This window comes from Loxodonta africana, chromosome 2 (genome assembly GCF_030014295.1).
Source record: "Loxodonta africana isolate mLoxAfr1 chromosome 2, mLoxAfr1.hap2, whole genome shotgun sequence".
NCBI classification, from domain to species: domain Eukaryota; kingdom Metazoa; phylum Chordata; class Mammalia; order Proboscidea; family Elephantidae; genus Loxodonta; species Loxodonta africana.
In genome coordinates, this window is record NC_087343.1 from 199233443 (window position 1) to 199256174 (window position 22732).

A 22732-nucleotide genomic window follows, 5' to 3' on the forward strand; every position below is an offset into this window, starting at 1 on the left:
ATCGGCCGCCGGACCCTCTGTGTGTGGCTGGTGGGAGGACGTAAGAGAGGACTGTTTCTTGCCTCAGTCCCTTCCCAGCAGTCTTTCCTTCTTGGTGAGGCTGGGCTGGCGGCAGGTGTTCCCGCTTGCTGTGTCGCCTGGGGCACCATAGAGATGTGGTCCTCCGCCGGCCGAGACCATCCCCTCCCGAGTTTGGGCTACAGCGCCTTGTCGTTTCTGGTCGCTTCGGGCTGGTTAAGGAGCTCGGCTTCTGAGGAGGACGCGGCAGGGTAGGCAAAATGGGAGAGAAGTGTGGCGTGATCGGGATTTGCACGCAGAGCTTCGAAGGGGAGAAGGGGACGCCGCCTGCTTCTGCCCCCGCCCCCCTTAGAAGGTGCCGGACCTAGGGTCTTTGCCTCAGAGGGGGCCTGAGGGGAAGAGCAGGGTCAAGGACAGTCTTAGGTCACCAGCGTGGCCAGCAGGCTGATCTGCAGGTGCATCCCCGCACAACTCCCAGCTGACACATTTACATCGGCCGAGACGCATTAAGATGGCTAGCTGTGCCACTACCAACCCCGCGGAGACACTTCAGGAGGACGCCGTGTGTGCCATCTGCCTGGATTACTTCAAGGATTCCATAACTATCGGCTGTGGGCACAATTTCAGCCGAGGGCGTGTGACCCAGCTGTAGGGCTGGGAGGATGAGAACAGGGACGAGAAGGAAGATGAATGGGAGAAAGAAGAGGACGAGGCCGTGGGGGCCACTGGTGGACGGGACAACTCCATTCGAGAGGTTTTGTACCGGGGCAATGCTGACGAGGGCTTCCAAGACGAAGATAAACCCTGGGTTGGTGACGGAGGCATAAGGAATTGGGACAGTATGGACTATGTGTGGGACCAGGAGGAAGATCGAGACTGTTACCTGGATGGCTTGAGACATGACTTGAGAATTGACGTCTACCCAGAAAAACAAGAGATATTTGAAGAATATGATGAGGATGAAGAGCTGTATTCTGACAGCCATCTGCCTCCTCCCCCAACCCCTCAGCATCAGTTCACCAGCCCCCAGTGCCTGAAGAACTTTACACGTCCTTTCTTCCCAACTTGCAGCTGGCCAACATGGTCCAGATAATTCACCAGATGTGCCCCATGCCTTACCAAGGGAGCCGAGGAAATGATCAGGGCATCCTGCTCCAAACACCAGGAAGCCCTGAAACTCTTCTGTGAGGTGGACAAAGAGGTTATCTGTGTCGTGTGCCAAGAATCCTGGAGCCACAAACAGCACAACGTGGTGCCATTGAAGAGGTGGTGCAGGAGTACACGGTGAGAGGAATAAGAAGGGAATATTGGGGAGGGGGGGAGTAGAAGGGAGTGGAGAGTAAACAAGTGGAGCTGGGAAATGGTACCATCTTCCTACCCCCTTTTCCTTAAGTGAAGATCTCGGGTACTTGCTACTTGAACCTCTCTTTTGTGGGGGGAGAAGGGGAGATGGGACATTTGAGGACAAAGCACACACACAGCCATGAGTGTTAGTGCAATTGGCTCTCCCAGATGAAGCTGAGCAAAGACATGGTGCCAGGTCACAGGAAGTAAGACTGCTGTTACCCTTTCAGCTTATCTAGATATACAACAGGTATAGGTAACAGAGTCCTAGTATATTGATACACCAAAATGCCAGGTGTGGGTCCTGGACTAGTAAGAGCAACTGGTCATGCCCCCCTCCCAGAATCTGGGGTTAGTTCCCCACCTTCAGTAAAGTCCATTTTGCCTCTAGAGAAAGGCAGAGGACATAAGCATCTCTGATGGATCAGTGTAAGTCTGGATCACTAAACTGATGTTCACTTTTTTACTTGACTTTCTACTAACATGTCCTTCCTCCTCTGGATTCTGATACGATTATTACGTCTTCCAGTCTTGATCTGAGCATTAGAGAATTGTCTCAATGACAGCATGAATACTACCTTCCTTACCAAAAACCTGGGCAGATTTGACCCCTAGCAATACTCAAGGAAGCAGAGGTCCTCTTCAGGCCCTATCAAAGTCTTAGAGTTAAATTGGATATTCAGGAGCAGCTACTCACATCTCTGTAGTGCTTTACAGTTTATAGAATGTATTTCATCATGCTTTCCTGCATCAGTGGTTTTCAAACTCTGGGTTTTGACCAATCAGTGGATCTTCAAGTAAATTAAGTGGTCATGCCCAGCATTATTTTAAAATGAAATAGAGGAGATGGAGTATAGTAAGGGTAAGTATTGTTTTGTGAAAGTTTTAAGTTACATATATACGTATGTATATACAAGTGTTCTCAAAGTAAAATATATTTTTTATTCTTAGTTGCAGTCAAAACACTAACAGAACACTGCCCTACAGGAATCATATATTAGGTATTATCATCACCCCCCATTTTATAGTAACTATATTGGTAAGTGGCATTGGAAACCCTGGTAGCATAGTGGTTAAGTGCTACGGCTGCTAACCAAGGGGTCGGCAGTTTGAATCCGCCAGGCGCTCCTTGGAAACTCTATGGGGCAGTTCTGCTCTGTCCTGTAGGGTCACTATGAGTCTGAATTGACTCAACAGCACTGGGTTTGGTTTTTTGTTTTATTGGTTAAGTGGCACAATTAAGACACAAATCCAACTACAGATCACTGCTACCTTTATGAAACTAATCTGATGTTTACAAACCCTGGCACCACACTTTACCTTGGTAATAAGTAAAATTGTCCGGGGAATAAATTATATCTTAGGCTTCTGGTTTTTAGAAGTTACTGCAGTAAAGCTGAAGAAGGGAGAAAAATCTTCCATCCTTCTGATAGAATCTTCTGGAAGCAATTCTGAAACTGAAATTTTAATTGAAAGCCAATGTAGATAAAAGAAATGGTTTCTTCATCTGGGGAGGCCAGATAACGTTCATTTGAAACCTGAGATGTTAGTTGCAGAGAACACTAGTAGATATAAAGAAACAGTAAAACCAAATTAAACAAATTGGGGGTATCTCTTTCTGAAATATAGAATATTAAAAGGTGCACTTTTATTTTCAAACATATGCCAGAACAAGGTAGATGATATTCCCAAATGAACCACTTCGAAGAGGTAAAAACTTGTATTTTATGTAAGTTATGTGTAAACTGATATTCCTTTAAGGACTTGACATACTCTTTCATTCTTTATACATTTCGAATTTTGTCCTTCCTCTCATTGGTAAACATATACGTTATAGTAGCATGAAACAGAATTTTACTGAACCAAATACTCATCATAATGGTTAACACAGCATGGAACAATTTTTGTATAACGGTTTATTAAATATGTTATAGTAAACATGCCATCACACAGTTCTGGCTGTAGTGAATTCTCTCCAGCTATAAATTCAGCACAATTTTTTAATCTACTTTGGAAGTGATCAAGCTTTTAAGTTTTAGGAAACATGAGTAGGGAGGTTGTTACAGATTTAAGGATTAGGTCGTGATTTTCAGGAACTGAATAGGAGAGAAAGGTATTCCTTCCCCCTCCCACCACAAATTCTGTCAGCACTGCAGGGTGTGGGGAGGATTATAATTTATAAAATCATATTCAGTGTTGTAATTTTTTTAAGATTAAAAAATACTCAATTTTTCATAATATAGGGAATAAAGTTGGAAAGAACTCCTTAGCTGGTGGGAATAGAAAGAAGATAGAGCAAGGAAACATTCAGAGCAAGGCCTATAATAAACGGGGTGTGTGAAAGGTTGAATTGCCACAGGAGACGGTCCCATTGTGACTATAGTGCCATTTCACTGCTGTTTAGTTCATATATCCACTACAATTATATTCTTTCAAGGTCAATGTTCTTTTAAAATTTGACAGAAGAGGCTTTTGAATCCTGAAAAGCTTACTTAAATACATCTTCCATTTTGTCCATTCCATGAGTTTGTCTTGATTCTGCAGCTAGAAAATAAGATCATTTAGATTTGACCTAGCACACCATTAAATGGTGTCGGGTGTTGGGCAGCAGACAGGTGTATAAAAAGAAAATGAACCAAGATTTCACTTGATGGGACTCCAGCATCAGTCAATGCCTATATTGCCCTGCTACCAGCTGCTGCCAATAAAATCATTCATCACTGCAAAGAGGGACTAGATGCTTCCATCATCTGTACTCCTTGCTTTTCAGTTTTCTCCTTTGAGGTTGCTACAAATGGCAGCCAAAATTTTGAGGCTTTTATCAAGTATATATTCACATTATGATGCAGAAGATAGGATCAGCGTCTTCAGTTGAGTTACCTGAAAGTGTTGGGCAGTAATACCATGCCATTAAAATTTTAAATTCATGCCTCAAAGGTCAGCGGAGCAAGGGCAGGGGTTTGGGGACTATGGCTTAAGGGGACTTCTAAGTCAATTGGCAAAATAATACTATTATGAAAACATTCTGCATCCCACTTGGAAATGTGGCATCTGGGGTCTTAAATGCTAACAAGCGGCCATCTAAGATGCATCAATTGGTCTCAACCCACCTGGATCAAAGGAGAATGAAGAACACCAAGGTCACACGATAACTATGAGCCCAAGAGACAGAAAGGGCCACATGAACCAGAGACTTACATCATCCTGAGACCAGAAGACCTAGATGGTGCCTGGCTACAACCGATGACTGCCCTGACAGGGAACACAAAGGAGAACCCCTGAGGGAGCAGAATAGTGGGATGCAGACCCCAAATTCTCATAAAAAGACAAGACTTAATGGTCTGACTGAGACTATAGGAATCCCGGCAGTCATGGTTCCCAAACCTTCTGTTGGCCCAGGACAGGAACCATTCCCGAAGACAACTCATCAGACATGGAAGGGACTGGACAATGGGTTGGAGAGAGATGCTGATGAAGAGTGAGCTACTTGTATCAGGTGGACACTTGAGACTGTGTTGGCATCTCCTGTCTGCAGGGGACATAGGAGGGTAGAGAGGGTTAGAAACTGGCAAAATTGTCACAAAAGGAGAGACTGGAAGGGCTGACTCATTAGGGGGAGAGTAAGTGGGAGTATGGAGTAAGGTGTATATAAGCTTATATGTGACAGACTGACTTGATTTGTAAACGTTCACTTAAAGCTCAATAAAAATTATTAAAAAAAATTTTTTAATTCATGCCATTAGTAGAGTGCTCTGCAAAGCATAATTCTCTGCAGCTTTTAAGATTGTACAGTATTAGATTAAGAGGAATCTTCAAAGGCCATGAAAGCTTAATATTAAATAGCCTTTTTAATTAGAAAGAAGAAAATAATGGAGAAACTTGTGAAACTGTATTGCAAGTGCTGCCACAACTCTGAGAGGAAATTGAGGAATTCTCGAATTTTTTCATCTGCTTCTTTACTCTTAAATCTGAATTGATAACCTAATATACTAAACTTCAGGTTTTAAAAATCAACTCATCCTTCTTTGCTATTAACTGAATCTACTGATGAAGAAAACCGTGCTTTGCTTATGTTCAGAATAAGGCTTTAAAAACCATGGAAGTGATATTTTCAAAAGCCTAGTACTTGGCCATTAAGACAGTATTTTTGGAGCTGTATTAAATGAACCGAGCTAGAGGAAGAACTGCAGGAGTATATGTTAATGGTGCTGCAGCAATGTGGTTTAGATCTTGGATTTCTTTGGCAAAAATTGAAGAAAATTGGTGCTCAGGATGTACTTCAGCAATCACTACCACGCATCAACTTCCAACACACCCTGTCCATAGTCTACTGGAAATCGTCACACTTGCTGTCTGCATTGACCATTGTGAAAAACAGTGCTTTCAACCCCAGTTCCTTTGCCTTGCTTTTTGAAGATCTGAATGCCATTCAAGTGTTTTATGTTACATACTGAGGTTTCTTGGTTGTCAGAAAGCACTATGTTGAACTGAATTTATGAACAGAACAGCCCTGATTTTGGAACACTAGTGAAAAATAACCTATACTTTAAACTTCGAAAACTTAAGATTTTCAGCAGAGTTTAGCATATTGAAAGTTTAAAATAAATTGTCCCTGAAATGTCAAGGGGCAAACACCAACATCACTGCTCGTTATGAAATATTTCAAGCAAAACTTGCCAAAAATCTAGCTATAGACACAGCATACTGGTGCTAAAAATGTCTAATTTTCTCAAATTGGTCAATCTTTCAAGGACTAGATTTATGAACGTTATTTCAAGGAAAAAATAAATATTCAGAATTATGTTTGATGATGTGTTCCTGCTAAAACCTGCCTGCAATAGCTTTTGGGAAGAAAAACATCACACTTATGTTTAATCCTCACTGAAAGGGCTTCAAGAGGAGTTGCTGGCACTCAAGTTTGATTGTGTTGACAAGAAGCTTCCAGATAAATATCCTAGAGAAATTTGGTGTAAAATGTCTAAACAAAGAAGAAGGCTTTATTCTATTTGTTATTCCATTTTCTCTACACATCTTAAAAGCTTTCATATATATCTAGCTATGGGGAGAAAACAATCCAAGAGTGTTGAAAGAAGCTTGTGTTTTGCTGCATCTTCTATACTACCCAGGAAAGAAAAGTTCTGGCTAGAAAACAGGCTTAATAGTGACATGTTTATCACATACTCTGAATAATTTTTTTCCTTCTAAAATTACCATTGCTTTGATTAATTTTAGTCATGACACTTCATTTTGAAATTTTGAAAAAACATTGATGGAAGAAGAGCATGAGATTTTGAGGCATATGAAAAGTAGGGGTATTGGTTACAAAAACATTGAGAAAACTGGTATAGTCATACCCAGCAGGTGCTCACCTTGTTTATTGAATGTCTTCCCTACCAGGTTCAGCTGTTGACTGCTGTATTAAACAGTTCGAAGAGACTGTTTAAACCTCCTCCTCTGTACTCCTGTGGCTGTAGCCTGGACTTCATCTTCAGACAGACTTGCTACACATCTGAAATCCTCAGCTCCAGTTTCACTCTTAGCTTAGCTCTTAGCCTTTCAGTACACTTAAATGCACTCCAGTTACACCTGCTCTTTAGCTTTATAGTGACCACTGTTCCAAACTCCTAATTTTGTTCCTTCCCAATTTATCAGACACTTGCTACCCTGGTTCCTATCCTACGAAGCCGGGGCCCATGGTTAGTCTTAGCATAAAGACCTAATGCGTCTTGTGGTCTAGAATAGAGTTTCTCAACCTGAGCAGTATTGAGATTTTGGGCCAGGTAATTCTTGGTTGTATGGAGCTGTCCTGTGCATTGTAGGATCCTTGGCAGCATTCCTGGACTCGACCCACTAGACTCAAGCAGTATACACACACCTCCATACCACTTGTGACAACCAAAAATGTCTCAAGACGTTGCCAAATATCCCAACATGGGGGTAAAATCTCCCGCAGTTGAGAACCGCTGGTCTACACTTAAGGATCCCTGGTGATGCAGTAGTTAAAGTGCTCGGCAGCCAACACAAAGGTCGGCAGTTTAAAACCACCAGCAGCTCTGCAGGAGAAAGATGTGGCAGTCTCCGTTTGTAAAGATTCACAGCCCTGGAAACCCTATGGGGCAGTTTTACGCTGTCCCATAGGGTTGCTATGAGTCCGAAGCTACTTGATGGCAGTGCATTCGCTTTTGGTCTAGAGTTGAAGTTACCAGCCTCGCTTAGGCCCTATTGCCAGTGCCTGGTATAGGTGTTCAAAACTGTTCAGTGGAAGACTAGCATCAGTAGATTAATCGATAGGACACCCAATTCTCCAAGCTCTTGGCAGAGTGCAGGTGGCCCTTGGTTGATCTGTGTAACATCAGCCCCTAAAGCACCTCCTTAAAATATGACATCTGTCACTGACCACAACCCCTGGCCTCTGTGTCATGCTGCCTGAAACCCTTATACCAGAAGACCAAACCCATTGCTGTTGAGTTGATTCTGACTCATAACAACCATATAGGACAGAGTAGTACTGCCCCATTGGTTTTCCAAGGCTGTAAGGGTGAAACCCCTATAGGACCTACAGATTCTATGCTATTTAGCACCCTTAATCCCTTGCCCCTCTGAAGTTATTACAAAAATTTATTGACTGATAAAATGGCGTTACAGGAAGGGGAAGACAGGGACATTAGCCCTCCATACCAGGTTTAACGGAATTTTTCTGCAGTGGTGGAAGTGTTTCTGTATCTGTGCTCTCCAATATAGTGGGCATCACTAGCTACATGTGAATGCTGAGATCTTGAAATGGGTCTAATGCAACTGAGGGACTGAATTTTTAACTATTTAATAGCTACATGTGGCTACCAAATCACTGAACCACACAGTTCTACACAAAGAAGGCAGCTGAATTCTGATTCTTCTTAAGGACCCTCAGGAGTAGCAAGTCTAAAAGGAAAATGAAAAAGAAGTGAGGCAACTCTCCTTTCCCAGTCAGGAGAGGTAGGCTGTAAGGTAGTCATTTCAGACATAAAAGAAAAACTAAGTAAGGCTTTCCCTATTATGTTTTTATTTTTTTAATCTGACAAAAACAGTCTTGAGCCAATATCGCTTCTGGTCCACCTGGGAGATGTGACAAGGGAGAACTCTTAACGGAAAGAATTTAAAAACAAAACTGTATTACTCTTATCAAGAAAGAACTGGGGCCAGAGTCTCAAAATAGAAGTATAAGGTTTCACTTGGTGCCAGACTTTTTTAAAAATGGGATGTGAGGAGAAACTTGTATCAAAGCATGTTAGCCACCTTTTCCCTTTATCCTTTCACAGCTGATCCTAACAGGGTGGTAAGGTCTTGGACTCCTAGAAAACAGTTAGTGCTGACAGTGTTATGTCAGAAGAGGTAGTGACAGGTCCTAGGAATAACAGGCTGATGAGGAAGAGACAGTCCCCCAGGCCATGAGAGCTAAAGTTGGTGATAAATTTACCTTTATTTATAGACTTTGCCCACAAACCAAAGTCCTCAGAAGTACAGCACATGAACTCATCCATGCATATGAGAAGTGTAGAAGATGTGACTAGGCTCCTGTTACCAGGTGACCTGCACAAAAGGAGGGAAATGGCCCTCTAAGTTATTACTCTTCTCCTCACCTTTTCCCTCCCAAAGAAAGGGGAAAATGGAAAGGTCAGGGATTTGAATTAAAAATAGCATTAGTGAATGGGGAAGTTCCTTCCTCCATAGTTATTTCCCTGCTGAGGCTGGTTCATATGTAGCCTTTTCCCCTATCTTAAAGGACTTGGATCCAAACTTGGTCACAGTCCTTTGGTTGACAACTCTACCTGGCACCATGCAGGACCCCACAAAGATAAAGGGGAATCCAGATGCATGGACAGGATCTCCGGAGAGCCCACACCCTTTTTTCTGTCATTTCCTAAGCATACAGAATCCCCTGTCTCCACCTGCAGCAAAGGATGAGATTTCTCAGCAGCCCTGGCTGTTTTACCATTCTTGGAAATGAGTGAGCTAGCCTCCATCTGCATGTCAGTGTATTTGCCCCATCCTAGTTCACATGAAATTCTCTACCTGGTAGAAAACTGAAAAAGGACTGAGTCACCTTTTGTTTCTCACCTACAGCTCCTTTAAATCTTTTAACAAGAAGGCCAGATGCTGCCTTCTCTCTGCGTTTCTTTCCGTCCTGCCTGGACCATCCCCAGTTCCGCAGCCTCTGACTCTGCCCTTCTGCTGAACACCCAGGGCCTGGGGACTCCCACAGTATACCTCCCAAAGAAGATCCAACAGAATGCCTTAGGATCGACTTTCTGGGGGGCTGTTACCTGTTGCCATTGGGTCAATTCTGACTCAGAGCTACCTTACAGGACAGAAAACTACCCTATAGGGTTTCCAAGGAGCACTGGTGGAGTCAAACTGCCAATCTTTTGGTTAGCAGCCAAACGCTTAACCAGTGTGGTACCAGGACTTAGACCTCAGATTTCTGCCTAAGGTGGACACTGAATCTGTATCAGGAGATAGACATAAAAAATGACATGGGATCTCTTTGTAAGATCTGTTCCAGGAATTGATTTAATGCCAGACCCCACACCGCCTAGGAGGAACAGCATCTATACCTACATTCCAGCGTTTGCTTACCTACAACCTTTTTGTGCTTAATTCTTTAAGCCTCAAACATTAAACAGTTTCTACATGCAGAGCCCAATTGTAGACACTGGAGTGAAGAATATGGGATGGGGAGGAGACAGATGGCTTGGAAGAGACAGTCAAGCCCTCATGCATAAGGCCTTTGATAAATGCTTTGTCACCCTGTAGTGCCATTTAGTAGGACTCAGCCTCCTAAAGCTCCTGGCTTCAGTCCTCCTTGTCTTCATTACTGTAGTAACTTCGTAACTCTTCATGTTTCTAGTCTTACTCCTCCAACATAGCCTCCACTCTGACAACAAATGCCTTTAAGGAAAATCAAGTCTGGGCAGGAAGGATGTGATCAGAATCCTAAAGAGACTTCAGGACAAAATCCAGGTTCCTTAGCAGCAAAGTCCATCTAAACTAGCTGAGTTTAGCTTTTTTCCACCTGGGGTTTTACTCTGTCCACTCCCTTTATTCCTTCTCTTGAAGCCATCCCTCCGACTTGTGCACACAAACCACTTGACTTATGCACTTTTTTCCCTCCTTCTGCACCAACCCCCATTCCTCTCCCTGGAATACCCTCCCCTCCCTCTAATGACTCGCCCTTTACTACTCAGCCTGTGAGACTAGCCACCAAGGTTAAGTCTTCCACATGCCACATACTCTACCAGGTGCTGGGGATGCTGCAAGTCAGAAAGAAGCCAGTCCCTGTTCTCAGGGCACTCCCAAGAGAGCCTTGAGGAATTCAAATAACTGCAAATTGAGCTGAGTGAGCAGCATACCCTACACTACCATGAGCCATGAAACAAAGTAACCTGACCTAGACCTGAGCATCACAGAGGGCTTCCTTGAAGAGGCAACACCAGCTGAGGCTGGAAGGAAGCTTAGATTTAATAAGAGAAGAGGAGTGGGATATCACAGGCCTTCCAGACAGAAGAATAGTGTGTATAAAAGTTCTATGTGAGAAAGAACTGATGGGTGGGAGGAGGAGAAGAGGGCCAGCATGGCTACAAAACACAGCTTGGGGCATTCCAGAGCCAGCCACACTGGATCTGGATGGTGACAGTAGAGATTTTGATCTTAAAGTACAAGAGGAAGCCACCTGCCTACAGAACTTTAGCAGACAGCAAGCAGGCCCTCTAGTCCTGATGACCTTTCCCTCACCTACCACTTCCAACAGCCCTGACCTCAGCATCCAAGAGAAGACCTGTCATACCCCCAATGGTCCCTAAGTGCTGATGTGGGGATGGGGGGAGGCCTCTGATCCTGGAGAAATGGTCACTCCAGTGAGGTAACAGGCCTTTGGCAGGGAGGCATGAGGAGCTCTTTTCAACTGTGTGATCCTGTGGACTCCCTCCAGTAAAGGAATGGTGATCAGAATCCTAGAGAGACCACTCTTAGAAGAGCCTCTCCAAGGGCATTCTTACCTTGTGTGGAGTGGAGGTGGTACTCATGGGCTTAAGAGGTGGGAGAACGGGGGTAGTCAAAAGGCTCAGAGACGGGGTAAGACTAAGTTGAACTAGGGCCAGAAGCGGTAGGCCCAGTGAAGAAGGCTTTGCCAACAGAGCAGTGGGCTAGGAGGAGAGAGGGAGGTAGACAGAGCAGGAAGAAGGCTCTTGCATGCAGAGAGCTCTAAGTCTGGCGGGGGGAGGGGGGCCTCCAACAGGCTTTCCACCTCTGTGGGATTAAGAAAAAATGATCATTGAGAGGAGCCCTTCCCTGGGCAAGGACAAGGCCCACCCCAAACTGGTGAATGCAGACTTCTCGTGGGAGGAATGTAGCTAATTTTCAGCCTTGTAGAGCTGAGATGTCACACTGCTACAAGGGACCAGCCTGGAGTCACAGGCAGGACACTAGGGCCCCTTTGCTGGCCAAGAGCAAATCCACAAATTCTTCCCAAGGAATGAGAAGTCTAGGTAGGGTCCCTAACCCAGGCCAGGCACGTATACCCGGTAAGCAAGCATGGATGGGGCTCAACCCAGGTGGGTGCTGAGCTGGAAAAGCAGCTGCTCCACCTCCATCCCCTCCCCAAATTACACCCCAAGTGGTCCCCAAGGTTGGGGCAACTCCCTCAGCTCAGGATTGTCCTTCAGTGGCCATTGAAAAGTACTAGCATCCCTTTTCTTAAAACAGGAAGGAAAGGGGTGAGGAAAACTCCAGAGGAAAAGCCCAAATCCTACAGGGACTGATCGTCTGAGAAGTGAACCGTATACTCCATTTCTCCCTCTCCTCCAACTGACATTCCCCTGGGCTCCATGGGCTCTGTGGCAAAACAAGAATTTTTCCCTCACCTCCACAGGAGGGCGCTGCTAAAATCAGCTCATAGAGTAAGGGATGAGGGAGACCAGCCAAAAGCAGAAGGCACCTTTGGAAGTCCGGGTCTCCAGAAAGAGGAAAGAGGAGGTATGGATGCGGGGGAGGATGTGGGAGAGGTGCTCTGGAGAGGCAGAGCCTCCTGGAAAGGGGCTGGGCAGTGCAGAAAGGTCCCATCCTTGAGCACATGGGAGTGGGGGGCAGGGGGGGCCTCATTTTAAACCCAGACTCCCCAGTCCTACTTCAAGGTTGCAGATTTCCACAGGGGCTCCCTGGGCAAAGTTAAACAGCAGGATGAGGTGTTTTTGATTTTAGGCGGGGAGAGGGATGTAATAATGTAACTTATGATGTTCCCAGGGGAAGTGGGGAAGCCCTTGCATAGCACACCAGAGACTCACTGGAGTAACTCACCTCTCCATTTGTGAGAAGCACCTATGGGGCCAGGATGGCCTGACCCAAATCACGGGCAGCGAACTGGATATTGGGGTTGGTGAAAGCATGGGGCTCCCACGACCGCAGAAGAAAGAAAACATGTGGGTCAGGGGAGAGTTCAGTGTTGCAATAGTGAAAGGACAACCATTTGGGGGTGCCAGGGAGACAGGTGATGTCCACACCTGGGGCCCTAGGAGGACAGGCATCAGGCTGGGGAGGAGGAGGGGGCAGCCAGGACAGGGCCAAATGCCCAAAGGAAGCTGCAGGGGAATCTTCACTGGACCAGGTCTGGTGGCCACAAGGGATGGGTCCTGGCCTTCACAACATGGGGCTGCCACTGCCTCCTTCCCTGACTTTTGCCATCCTCTTTCCAAGCCTTCCAGCACGTGTTGCCAAGATCCTTCCCTAAATCCTTGAGGCACTATGTGAACTGCCCCCACCTCCATCCCACTGCTCTGTCCTTAGTTTCTCCAATAACTCTTTCTCTGACACTCTAGCTCAGGACCTTTGCACTAACTCTTTATTCCAAATGAAACATTCTTCCTCATATGCCTTCCCTCTGACTGGCACATTGTTCCCCCATCTCTCCACATGGCCCTCTCCCAGATCTAATTTCCTGTCTCCAATGTCCCACTCAACCACCCATCACCACCAAAGAATGTAAGCGCCAAGAAGGGGGTCCTCGTTTCTTTGCAGCTGTATCACCAAGACCTAAAACAGGACGTGGTGCCCAAGGGATGTGAACTAAATAAGTTACACAGATTAATTCTATCAGGCATTGTTCTGGGCGCTTTACCTTTCTTGACTCGATTACTCTCCATAACACCAGGTGAGGTAGGCACTATCATTTCCAATCGTATTTCAGAGAAGAGACTAACGTTAAAGCATATTACAAATAGAAAGTAAATATGTATGTTGTTGCGTGCCATCCAGTCCGTTCCGACTCAGCGACCCTATATGACAGAGTAGAACTGCCCCCATAGGACTTCCAAGGAGCAGCTGGTGGATTTGAACTGCTGACCCTTTGGTTAGCAACCGAGCTCTTAACCACTATGTCACCAGGGCTCCAAATACTATATACAATCCCCCGTTTATTTTGTACAGGTGATAACGGCTGCGGTCCTCCCGATCTACTTCCCTGAGCGGCGTTCTGGCATGAAAATATGTTACGGTTTGAGAGTTCACCTGAGCATGGTTCGAAAGTTTATAAGTTTCTTTAATACGGCTTTTTTCCCCCAAATTGCCCACAGGTACTCACAGTTGGGACCTCGAAATTAAGTACCCGCTTCATTGTCCTCTGAACTACCAAGCGGAAAGGGCGGGGCTCGCGTTGTGCCACCTAGCGGACGGTGAAGCCGTAAGGCGATCCTCATGGGAATGTGCCGTACATTTCAACTCTTTCACGTCTAAGAAATCACACCCCAGCAAAGGTTTAAGGAACCTCTTTAAATATTCGGTCGTGATAGTTTCAGAGTGTATTCGTGCGGAGCTGTCAAAGTATGTTGCGTGGCGGAGGGGACGTGTCGTGCGATTTCAACAGCTGTTTCGGCTACATGGCGCTGCCATCTTAAGCAGAAGTGAATCATGGGAGCCACCATTTTGGTCGGGCGGGCGGGTATTTCCGGTTCCGGCAGTGGGTTCCTCGATCTTTTTCTACGCAGGGCCGCGGCCAGAGCGCCGGTGCTGCTGGTCTCTCTGAGCTATCTGGTGCCATCCTCGTCGCTGCGGCGACCCTCGCACCCGCCGCCGTCATGACTGAGCAAATGACCCTTCGTGGCACCCTCAAGGGCCACAACGGATGGGTTACCCAGATCGCTACCACTCCACAGTTCCCGGACATGATACTGTCTGCCTCGCGAGGTACGTACTAAGGTGCAGGAGGAGGGTTGCGCGCCTTACGAGGCTGGGCTGTGGTGCGCGAGTCGCGGGTCCGAAAGACTCCGCCGGGGTTTGAGGGGGGACATGTGACCCGGCTGAGCCCGGTAAGGCATTCCCATCATTGCTAATGAAGTACCGAGGAACAGCCTGTGGCCGCCAGGAGGGTGGGAGGTTTCTTTATAGCCTTCACGCTTCTGCACGGTGTAGCTAGTTGTGCCCACGAGCCTACAGGCCTGGCGGAGCGGTGATGATTACAACATGCCATCTGAGCATAGGTGCTGAGACCCAGAGGCTGTTTCTGAGCTGTCGCCCGGCCCTCGGCTCTTTTGGGAATTGGTGGTCTCCAGGGGAGCTCCATGGCACAAACCTGGATTTGACCGGCACCTACTCTATGCCCTGGCTTCTCTTCCTCACATTCTCGGTCGGCCTGAGTGCGTTTGGAGGCTTCCTGTGCTTTCCAAATGCTCCCACACTGGGAGTTTTTTGAAGCTAGGATTAGGGCTGGCCCTTAATTGTAAAGTTTATAGTGTAGGACACGTTTTAGTGAAATCATCCAACCCTGTAGCGTGCAGAACAACTTTCCAACACTGATTCACTTCTGGCAATCCTCAAAAATAGTCCCGGTGCCCACGACGAGTCCTCTACACCCAGGCTGCTCTGTTTCTGCATTAGACCTCAGATAGGACACGAAAGGGTTATTGAATTGATCTCAGTCTCAGCCCCTAGCAAAATTCTGAACCCCTGATTTACATTTGTATGAAAGACTTTTTAGTTTTATCTCTCTATTCCAGCAAGTAACTTCTTACTAGCGTATAGTTTACCTTCTTGTCAAGCTTCTCTGTAATTTGTCATCTTGTAAACCCATGACCTCGAGACATTTTGGATTATCCAGTAATCAGCAAGGTAGCTGCAGAGTTCAGACTGGCAGGATGGCTAGTATAGAGGAGGGCAGAGTTTCTCAATGGGTTTACTTTTTGTTTTATCTCTCCGTAGATAAGACTATCATCATGTGGAAGCTGACTAGGGATGAGACCAACTATGGCATCCCCCAGCGTGCTCTGCGTGGCCACTCTCACTTTGTTAGTGACGTGGTTATCTCCTCTGATGGCCAGTTTGCCCTCTCTGGCTCCTGGGATGGGACACTGCGCCTCTGGGATCTCACAACGCAAGTACCTGCTCGCTTAGCTTTGGGGCCTTGGGGGGAAAGCTGGGCAGAAATGAGGAAAATGGCTGAGTCCTCCCTCCTTGGTTGATTCAGACTCAGAGAGACCCTAGAAGACAGTAGAACTGCCCCATAGGGTTTCCAAGGCTATAAATCTTTACAGAAGCAGACAGCCACATCTTTCTCCTGTGGAGTGGCTGGTGGGTTCAAACCACCAACCTTTGGTTAGCAGCCAAGCATTATAACAACAGTGCCATGTGGGCAATTTGAATTGAGTGAAGCAGTTAGGAGTACACACAGTGGTTTGAAAATGTTTGGCCTTGGTAGCTCTGTCCTGGGTGTTGGTCAGCTGGTGACAATTATAATGGAGCATCCTGGTGATGACAGATGACATTGTCAGCTGATCCCCATGTGGGAGTGAGGACATGTCCTGCAATTCTGAGGGATTCTCTGGCATATACTCAGACAAAAGCTTGCTGTAGTCAGAGCCATAGCTTGGGTTATCTGAGTAAAGAAAATCCCCTGGGGACAGGGACAAGGCCCGGAAAATGATGTGACTGTGGTAGGAGAAAGTTTGCAAGGTGTCTGTAGAGAGTGACCAGGTCCTCCTTCTTAGGGGCACCACCACACGACGATTTGTGGGCCATACTAAGGATGTGCTGAGTGTGGCCTTCTCTTCTGACAACCGGCAAATTGTCTCTGGCTCCCGAGATAAAACCATCAAGCTGTGGAATACTCTGGGTGTCTGCAAGTACACTGTACAGGTAAAGTGAAGGCATGGGGGAAAGAGTGCATCTTTGAGGTTCATTCCCGCTCTTCCTCTTAAACGTTAATCACGTGTGGTGGTTTCAAGTATTGTCTGGCATCTAAAAGTTTCGGGACGAGAATATAAGACTGCTAGCATCCGTCTCACATAGCTGAGAGGAGGAATAGTGGTCTAGAGTTTCATGGGCCAGAATGTTTCCCCTTATTTCTCTGTCTCCTGTAGGATGAGAGCCACTCGGAGTGGGTGTCTTGCGTCCGCTTCTCCCCCAACAGCAGCAACCCCATCATCGTTTCCTGTGGCTGGGATAAGTTGGTCAAGGTGAGCTTGGAACCAGGGCCACAAGGCCTTTACCAGCCAGAAACTGCTCCCATTGCATCTAGATGGTCATAGGCTCCAACTCGGAAACCTTTGCAGATTCTCTCCTGAGACATTTCTGTCCAGCATGCCTTTCATCCTAACCAACCACCTGGAGTTAGGTCAGATCTCACAAGCTAAATGTTAGTGTTCTCTAGATGCCAGGTCTTCCCGAGACTTCGTGCTGGTCACAAGCTTGGGAGTCCCCTGTGACACCCTCACTTCTGACCTGATAGCTACAAATCTGGGATCTTCCCACTACCTTGGGTTTGATAATTCACTATAATGACTCACAGAAAGTGTTACACTTACTGGGTTACAGCTTCATTAGGGCAGCATCTGGATACTGGATAGCGTTGCCAACATGGAGCTTCCGGCCCCAAAAGGGACACTACCCACCCGTGTCCATCACTGTCTTTTGCCAACCAGGAAGCCCTTGGAGCTTCCCTGACTAGAGTCTTTTGGGGACCTCGTTACATAGGCATGATTGAATTTTGCTTCCCTTCCCTGAGGTTCCCCTTGGGTCTTTCTGGCCTGGCCACCCTCTACTTGAATCACCTCATTATCATGATGTCAGATCTAGGGTTCTCTTAATAAAAACACTCAGTTACTAGGGATACTCTGTTTTAGAGGTTATCGCAGGAACCAAGCACAAAGACTAGATTCTTTGGGTAAAGTTAAATTTTTTACCCCACACTCTGACTTGACTTTTTTCCTCTTGCTGTTATTTTTCTCAGTATCAGCTGTTCGTTTTTGTTATTTGGTCTGCAGTGTTCTCAAGTAGCAAATGAGCCCCAAGTCCCTTGTAGGACTGCACCCAGAGTATTTGGTACCCATTTTAATCCCAACTGTCCTTAAATGGCCAAGGCAAATTCTTTAATTTTTTTTTTTTTTTTGTGTGTGTGTGATAAATGGCTGCCCTACCCAGGAGTACTTTTAAACAGGTGTCATGCCTTTTTTGTTGGGGCCCTGAATCCTACACCTTGGCTCATCTGGAGCCAAGTTCCTCACCTGTGTGGACCCTACCTCTCTATCAACTTAGGTTTGGAACCTGGCTAACTGCAAGCTGAAAACCAACCACATTGGCCACACAGGCTACCTGAACACTGTGACTGTCTCTCCAGATGGATCCCTCTGTGCTTCAGGAGGCAAGGTATTCAGGGGCCAGGAGTTTCCACAGTATAGTAGAAAGAATACTTGATGAGATAGTAAGATAAATACAGAAATAGAGTTTCTGAAGATCATTTTTTAAAAATAATACAGATAAGGTATTCTGTTGAAAGGATTGTTTTCTGTAAAGCCGATTTGTTGAAGCAGTTGATGAGGTTAGGCTTTTGTAATTTCAGAGTTGATTATAGTGAATTGTAAGTTGTCAGGATTTCTTCATACATTTGGGGGGTGTCCTGTATTAATTGAAAAGTATACTGAGATAAATATTAGTATTTGCGTCATGAGCTTACAAGAAATTGGGGGAAAGGTTAAAACTTGATTAGGATACAACCTTGGGACGGGTGGGATTAACATGTGGAAGAGGTCTCGTTGCCCTAACTCACTTCCCTGTCTGTCCAGGATGGCCAGGCCATGCTGTGGGACCTCAACGAAGGCAAGCACCTCTATACCCTAGATGGTGGGGACATCATTAATGCTCTGTGCTTCAGCCCCAACCGTTACTGGCTCTGTGCTGCCACAGGCCCCAGCATCAAGATATGGGTGAGTATGGGTTGAGGGTCAGGCTAAATATCTGGCTGCATGCTGGGATCCCTAGTCAGTGTTGTGATTTCCCAATATACCATCAGACTCCCTGCTGAGATTAAAGCTTTCTGAACTGCCAGCCATCAAGTCATCAAGAGACCGAGGAAGGGTGGGTTAAAACTTCCTGGGATTAGCTAGAGGAATACCCAATTATAGCGCTTACTCAACTGCAGAGCAAATGACATTTGGAGCTGGAAAAGTCTTATAAGAGGACTGCTCTGTACCTTGTAGGGTATTTAGTATTTTACACCCTTGGACCCCACCCACTAGTTGGACAGTAGGAAACCCACTTCCTCCATTAATTATAACCAAACGTGTCTATAAATTACCTAATGTCCCCAGCAGGGGTTAGAGAGGCATAGTCTTCGCCTGTTGATTTTGGAATGTCTTGGAGAGCATTAGTCGGGCCGCATGAGAGAAGCGTCAGTGGCATTAAGTATTGTGCTTGCCCTTTTTCCCAGGACTTGGAGGGCAAGATCATCGTAGATGAACTGAAGCAGGAAGTTATCAGCACCAGTAGCAAGGCCGAGCCACCCCAGTGCACTTCTCTGGCCTGGTCTGCTGATGGCCAGGTAAGTGGGTCCGTCTTCTCAGGTTGACTCACCTTCCACCTTTTCTGCTCTTGGTGTGATTAGTCTGGTGTGATTTAGTCTATCAGTCACAAGACCACCACCTTTAACATATAGTATGATGAAAGGTTTGCTGTGCTTATTTAGCAAAACTTAACTAGGCCTACCAGTGAACACACGGTACATGTTCCTGCATGAGGAAAGATTGATCTGGAGGATATTGGTTAGCTGCCTTTCAGTAAATACCTTGATTAACTTGACCAGTTAACAAATGTATAAGTCCTTTAAATAAAAAAAAGCCCTTAGAACCAGTTTTATTGTAGGAATGTATAGTCACCACCTGCAGTCTGGTTTAGAACAACAGGGATCTTAAAAAGAAGAGTCATCTTTGCTGACTAGTGAACTGTAGAGTTCCATGGCTCCTACCTGCCTTAATCAGATAAAATTTCTCTTTTCTTGCAGACTCTCTTTGCTGGCTACACAGATAACCTGGTGCGAGTGTGGCAGGTGACCATCGGCACTCGGTAGAAATTTATATGGCAGAGCTTTAGAAATAAACTGGCTTTCTGACTTTTTGAAAGTGTCTTTCTCTGATAAGCACAACAGCCACTTCTGTCACTACTGCATATGGATTTTTTTAAAAATCTCTTCAGTTAACGTGTTCACAAACTGAAAGCAGATGATGAAACAGGTAAACAAGGCTTTGATACAACAGTTTATGTAGGCTTCCTGTAGTGTTGCTGGAATGCAATATGGTGTTCCTGCAAAGTTATGTAGGGATAAGGTTTCTTGAACTTGTACCATCGTAGTGGCCCATATTTTGGTACAGATTCTTAGGGCCTAAAACCTACAGAGAATGTTCCTGAGGGAAGGGGGCTACAGTCCATTTAAGAACGGCAGGCTTAAGTCACCTAACACAAAAGAACTGAAAAATATCACTCTTTCAAAAGTTTATGAATATAAGCTAGGAAACATTTTGAAACTTGAAGTTAATCTCTGTTACTTGGGTCATGGTGTTAAAATGATTTTTTTAAATCTTCAAGTAAACTCATCGGAAGAGTTGCCACCTTCGTTCCTCTTTAATTAGAGATGAGAGATTGGCTGGTGTGGTCTTAAGCTACTCCTATATATAATCATAAAACTGGCTTTACTGGTTTAGCCCTGCTGCTTCTGCTTTATTACATATAAGAATTAGACCTCGTGCAAATTCTCATTGAGGAAGGTCTGGTGGGACCTGAGATTCCAGCCATGCTGCTGGTCTTCAGACTACACCATTATTATAGGGAATGCTGGAATTTAGTAGTTGTAACAGGCATGGAATAGTTCAAACCCAGCTTACAGCCTAAAGCCATTGCCATTTGCTCTGTACAATTTTCTTAAGCAATGACTTAAAGATAAATGCAGTCTACTGAAGGTGTAACTTTAACTTCATGGGACTCAAATAGTTCACAATCGGGCTCTGAAAAATGTTTCTAGGCTCTGGGCTTGAGAGCCAGCAAGAGAAACTAAGTAGGGCAGGAGTTACATCCCTGTGCAGATGGGGTTCTGCCGGGTAAGAAATGTGGCAGCTCTATCCCCAAGGCAAAAGGTGAAATTCAACCAGGTAGAAGTGCCCTACGTTTTCTGTCATCTTTTTTTTTATTCACTAGAAGTATGAGTTAACTGTGTAGAAAAAAGGAATCAAATTACTTCTAAGTTACATCTCAGTTCCTGCCCATCTAAAGGAATAAACTCCATAGAAGAAGCAAATAAACTTTTATTCATTTCCACAACACAACCCACATCTCCCTTTCCCCTAGAACATGAATCGACCTCGGCATTAAAGCAGAGGGCAAAAGCTGGTAAGTGACAAAAGGTAAGGGGTTACTAGAAAAATAGATTATACCCAAGGTTCTTCTCATGGGGATCCAAACCCCTGTTCCCAGGCACCCCATCAGGTTGCCAAATGGAACTGAAGGCATGGAGAGATGCTGGGAACTGAGAAATAAGTTGTGTAAGTAATTCCATTGAACAAAGGGGAAAGGAGCCTGGCAGTGAAAGACCTGGAGGGGTGGGAGTGGGGTGAGCTTTGCTCCTAGAGTGAGTGCTGGAAAAAAGAGGGAGCAAATAATTTATTGGATGGTGTAATGGTATGTAGGTTCAATCATGTTGACCACTCCAGATCTCTCATTGAAGCTAAAGTCTGGCCGGTCTATGGAGGTAGAAATAGGGGAAGGAAGGAAAGTTTAGAATCCCTCCCAATTCCCAGGAGAGTACACATTTATTACCCAGCTCTACCCTTTTCTCCAGCCTGCCTCCCCAAAACAGCTTCCAAATCCCTTAGCTAAAAGTTGGTATCAGAAAATGGAAGATGGGGATGTCATGAGTCTTGCCCAAACCCTCCAGCTTCAGAAATGACAGAGGTGGGGAAAAGAAGTTAAGGAATGAAATCTTTCCTCTTCCCCTACTCCCAGCTTAGACTCTGACCCCAGGGGCTGGGCTGGGCTGGGCAGACAAGGGAGGGAAGGCCAGGCAGCTGTTCTCATTTTCAGGGACCCATGCAGACCTGTTGGGACAGACATAGTAGGTGAGAGAAGGCGGAGCTGGAGGCCAGGAAGGTTCTTTAGGCTCCTAGAGGGAGAAGCAGGGGCCTGGGATCAAGGGGGAGCGGGAGGCAACGCAATAACAAACATTGGAAAGGAGCCTTTGAGCCCCCAAACTTGTGGGCCACCCTCCACCACCACCCGCCCCCCCAGTGCTGACCAGGGGGGCCCCTGCGGGTGGCAGGCCAATCAAGGGCAGAGCTTGATGCGGGTACCCTTGGAGAGCACCCGGAAGAAAGGGAAGACACGCTCGCCCAGGAAGGCAGCCGAGAAAGTGTGGATGTGGGCCAGAGTCTCCGCGTTGTAGAAGCCCAGGCGCCCAGCCTCGTAGTCCAGGTACACACCAAAGCGCCGTGGTTTCTCACTTGGGCTCAGCAGTGTCTGCTCCGTTGAGCTCTGCGCTTGGTAGCGTTTACCATTGGTGCCCACGCACCACACTTCCCGCTGGAGCAGAGGCTGCTGGGGCAGGTGGAGGCGGCGGCGGCGATGGTGATGGCGCGAGGAGCTGGCATCCCCACTGCCCACGGAGGGCCCCCCAGAGCCCACCTTTTCCTTGTGATGGGTTGATTCACGGGCAGCACCCACTGCCCAGCCCCGCCGCCCGCCCACCTCTACCTCCCAGTAGTGCCGGCCAGAGCGGAAGCCCTGAGCCCCCAGTACACAGCAGTCAGCCGAGAAGCGCTTGGGGTGGTCAGCAACCTCTTGCCGCCGCTCTGCCAGGCGGACCCCACGGCGATCAGGGGACAGCATCAGGGCTGGGTGAGCCGTGTCAGGGTCCAGCGTCAGGTCCACTTGGAAGAGGAGAGGACAAATATACTATGGCTGGCTGGAACAGCTATTCCTCATCAGCAGTCAACTCCATGGGTTCTCCCTTTCCTGCTGCCCATCCCCCACCCTCCAATCCAACTCTCCTCAGCTCCCCACCCCCTAGAGACTCAGGTTCCTATTGGTTCCA

The 22732-nt window shown here is 46.3% G+C and overlaps 2 protein-coding genes and 2 non-coding genes across 4 annotated transcripts in view; 3 read left to right on the forward strand and 1 right to left on the reverse strand.

Annotated features, from left to right (window-relative positions):
* LOC100669908 (uncharacterized) lies at positions 1-19775 on the forward strand. Its single transcript, XM_010593030.3, is given in 13 exon segments — positions 1-1067; positions 1070-1167; positions 1169-1302; positions 12269-12372; positions 13965-14358; positions 14360-14574; positions 15586-15757; positions 16371-16518; positions 16743-16838; positions 17917-18027; positions 18444-18584; positions 19088-19198; positions 19658-19775. Coding segments are annotated over 13 exon segments (2328 nt in total). The 5' UTR covers positions 1-529; the 3' UTR covers positions 19724-19775.
* TRIM41 (tripartite motif containing 41) overlaps positions 14363-22732 on the reverse strand; it is a 17133-nt gene continuing 8763 nt past the window's right edge. The window contains exon 6 of the mRNA XM_003404696.4: positions 14363-22568. Coding sequence (XP_003404744.1) covers positions 21967-22568 — 602 coding nt within the window. The 3' untranslated portion in view covers positions 14363-21966. The remainder of the gene's footprint in view (positions 22569-22732) is intronic.
* LOC111751889 (small nucleolar RNA SNORD95) lies at positions 14831-14898 on the forward strand. Its single transcript, XR_002786968.1, has one exon. It is a non-coding gene; the product is annotated as a small nucleolar RNA SNORD95 (small nucleolar RNA).
* On the forward strand, positions 16126-16201 carry LOC111751880 (small nucleolar RNA SNORD96 family). The gene has a single exon (XR_002786955.1). It is a non-coding gene; the product is annotated as a small nucleolar RNA SNORD96 family (small nucleolar RNA).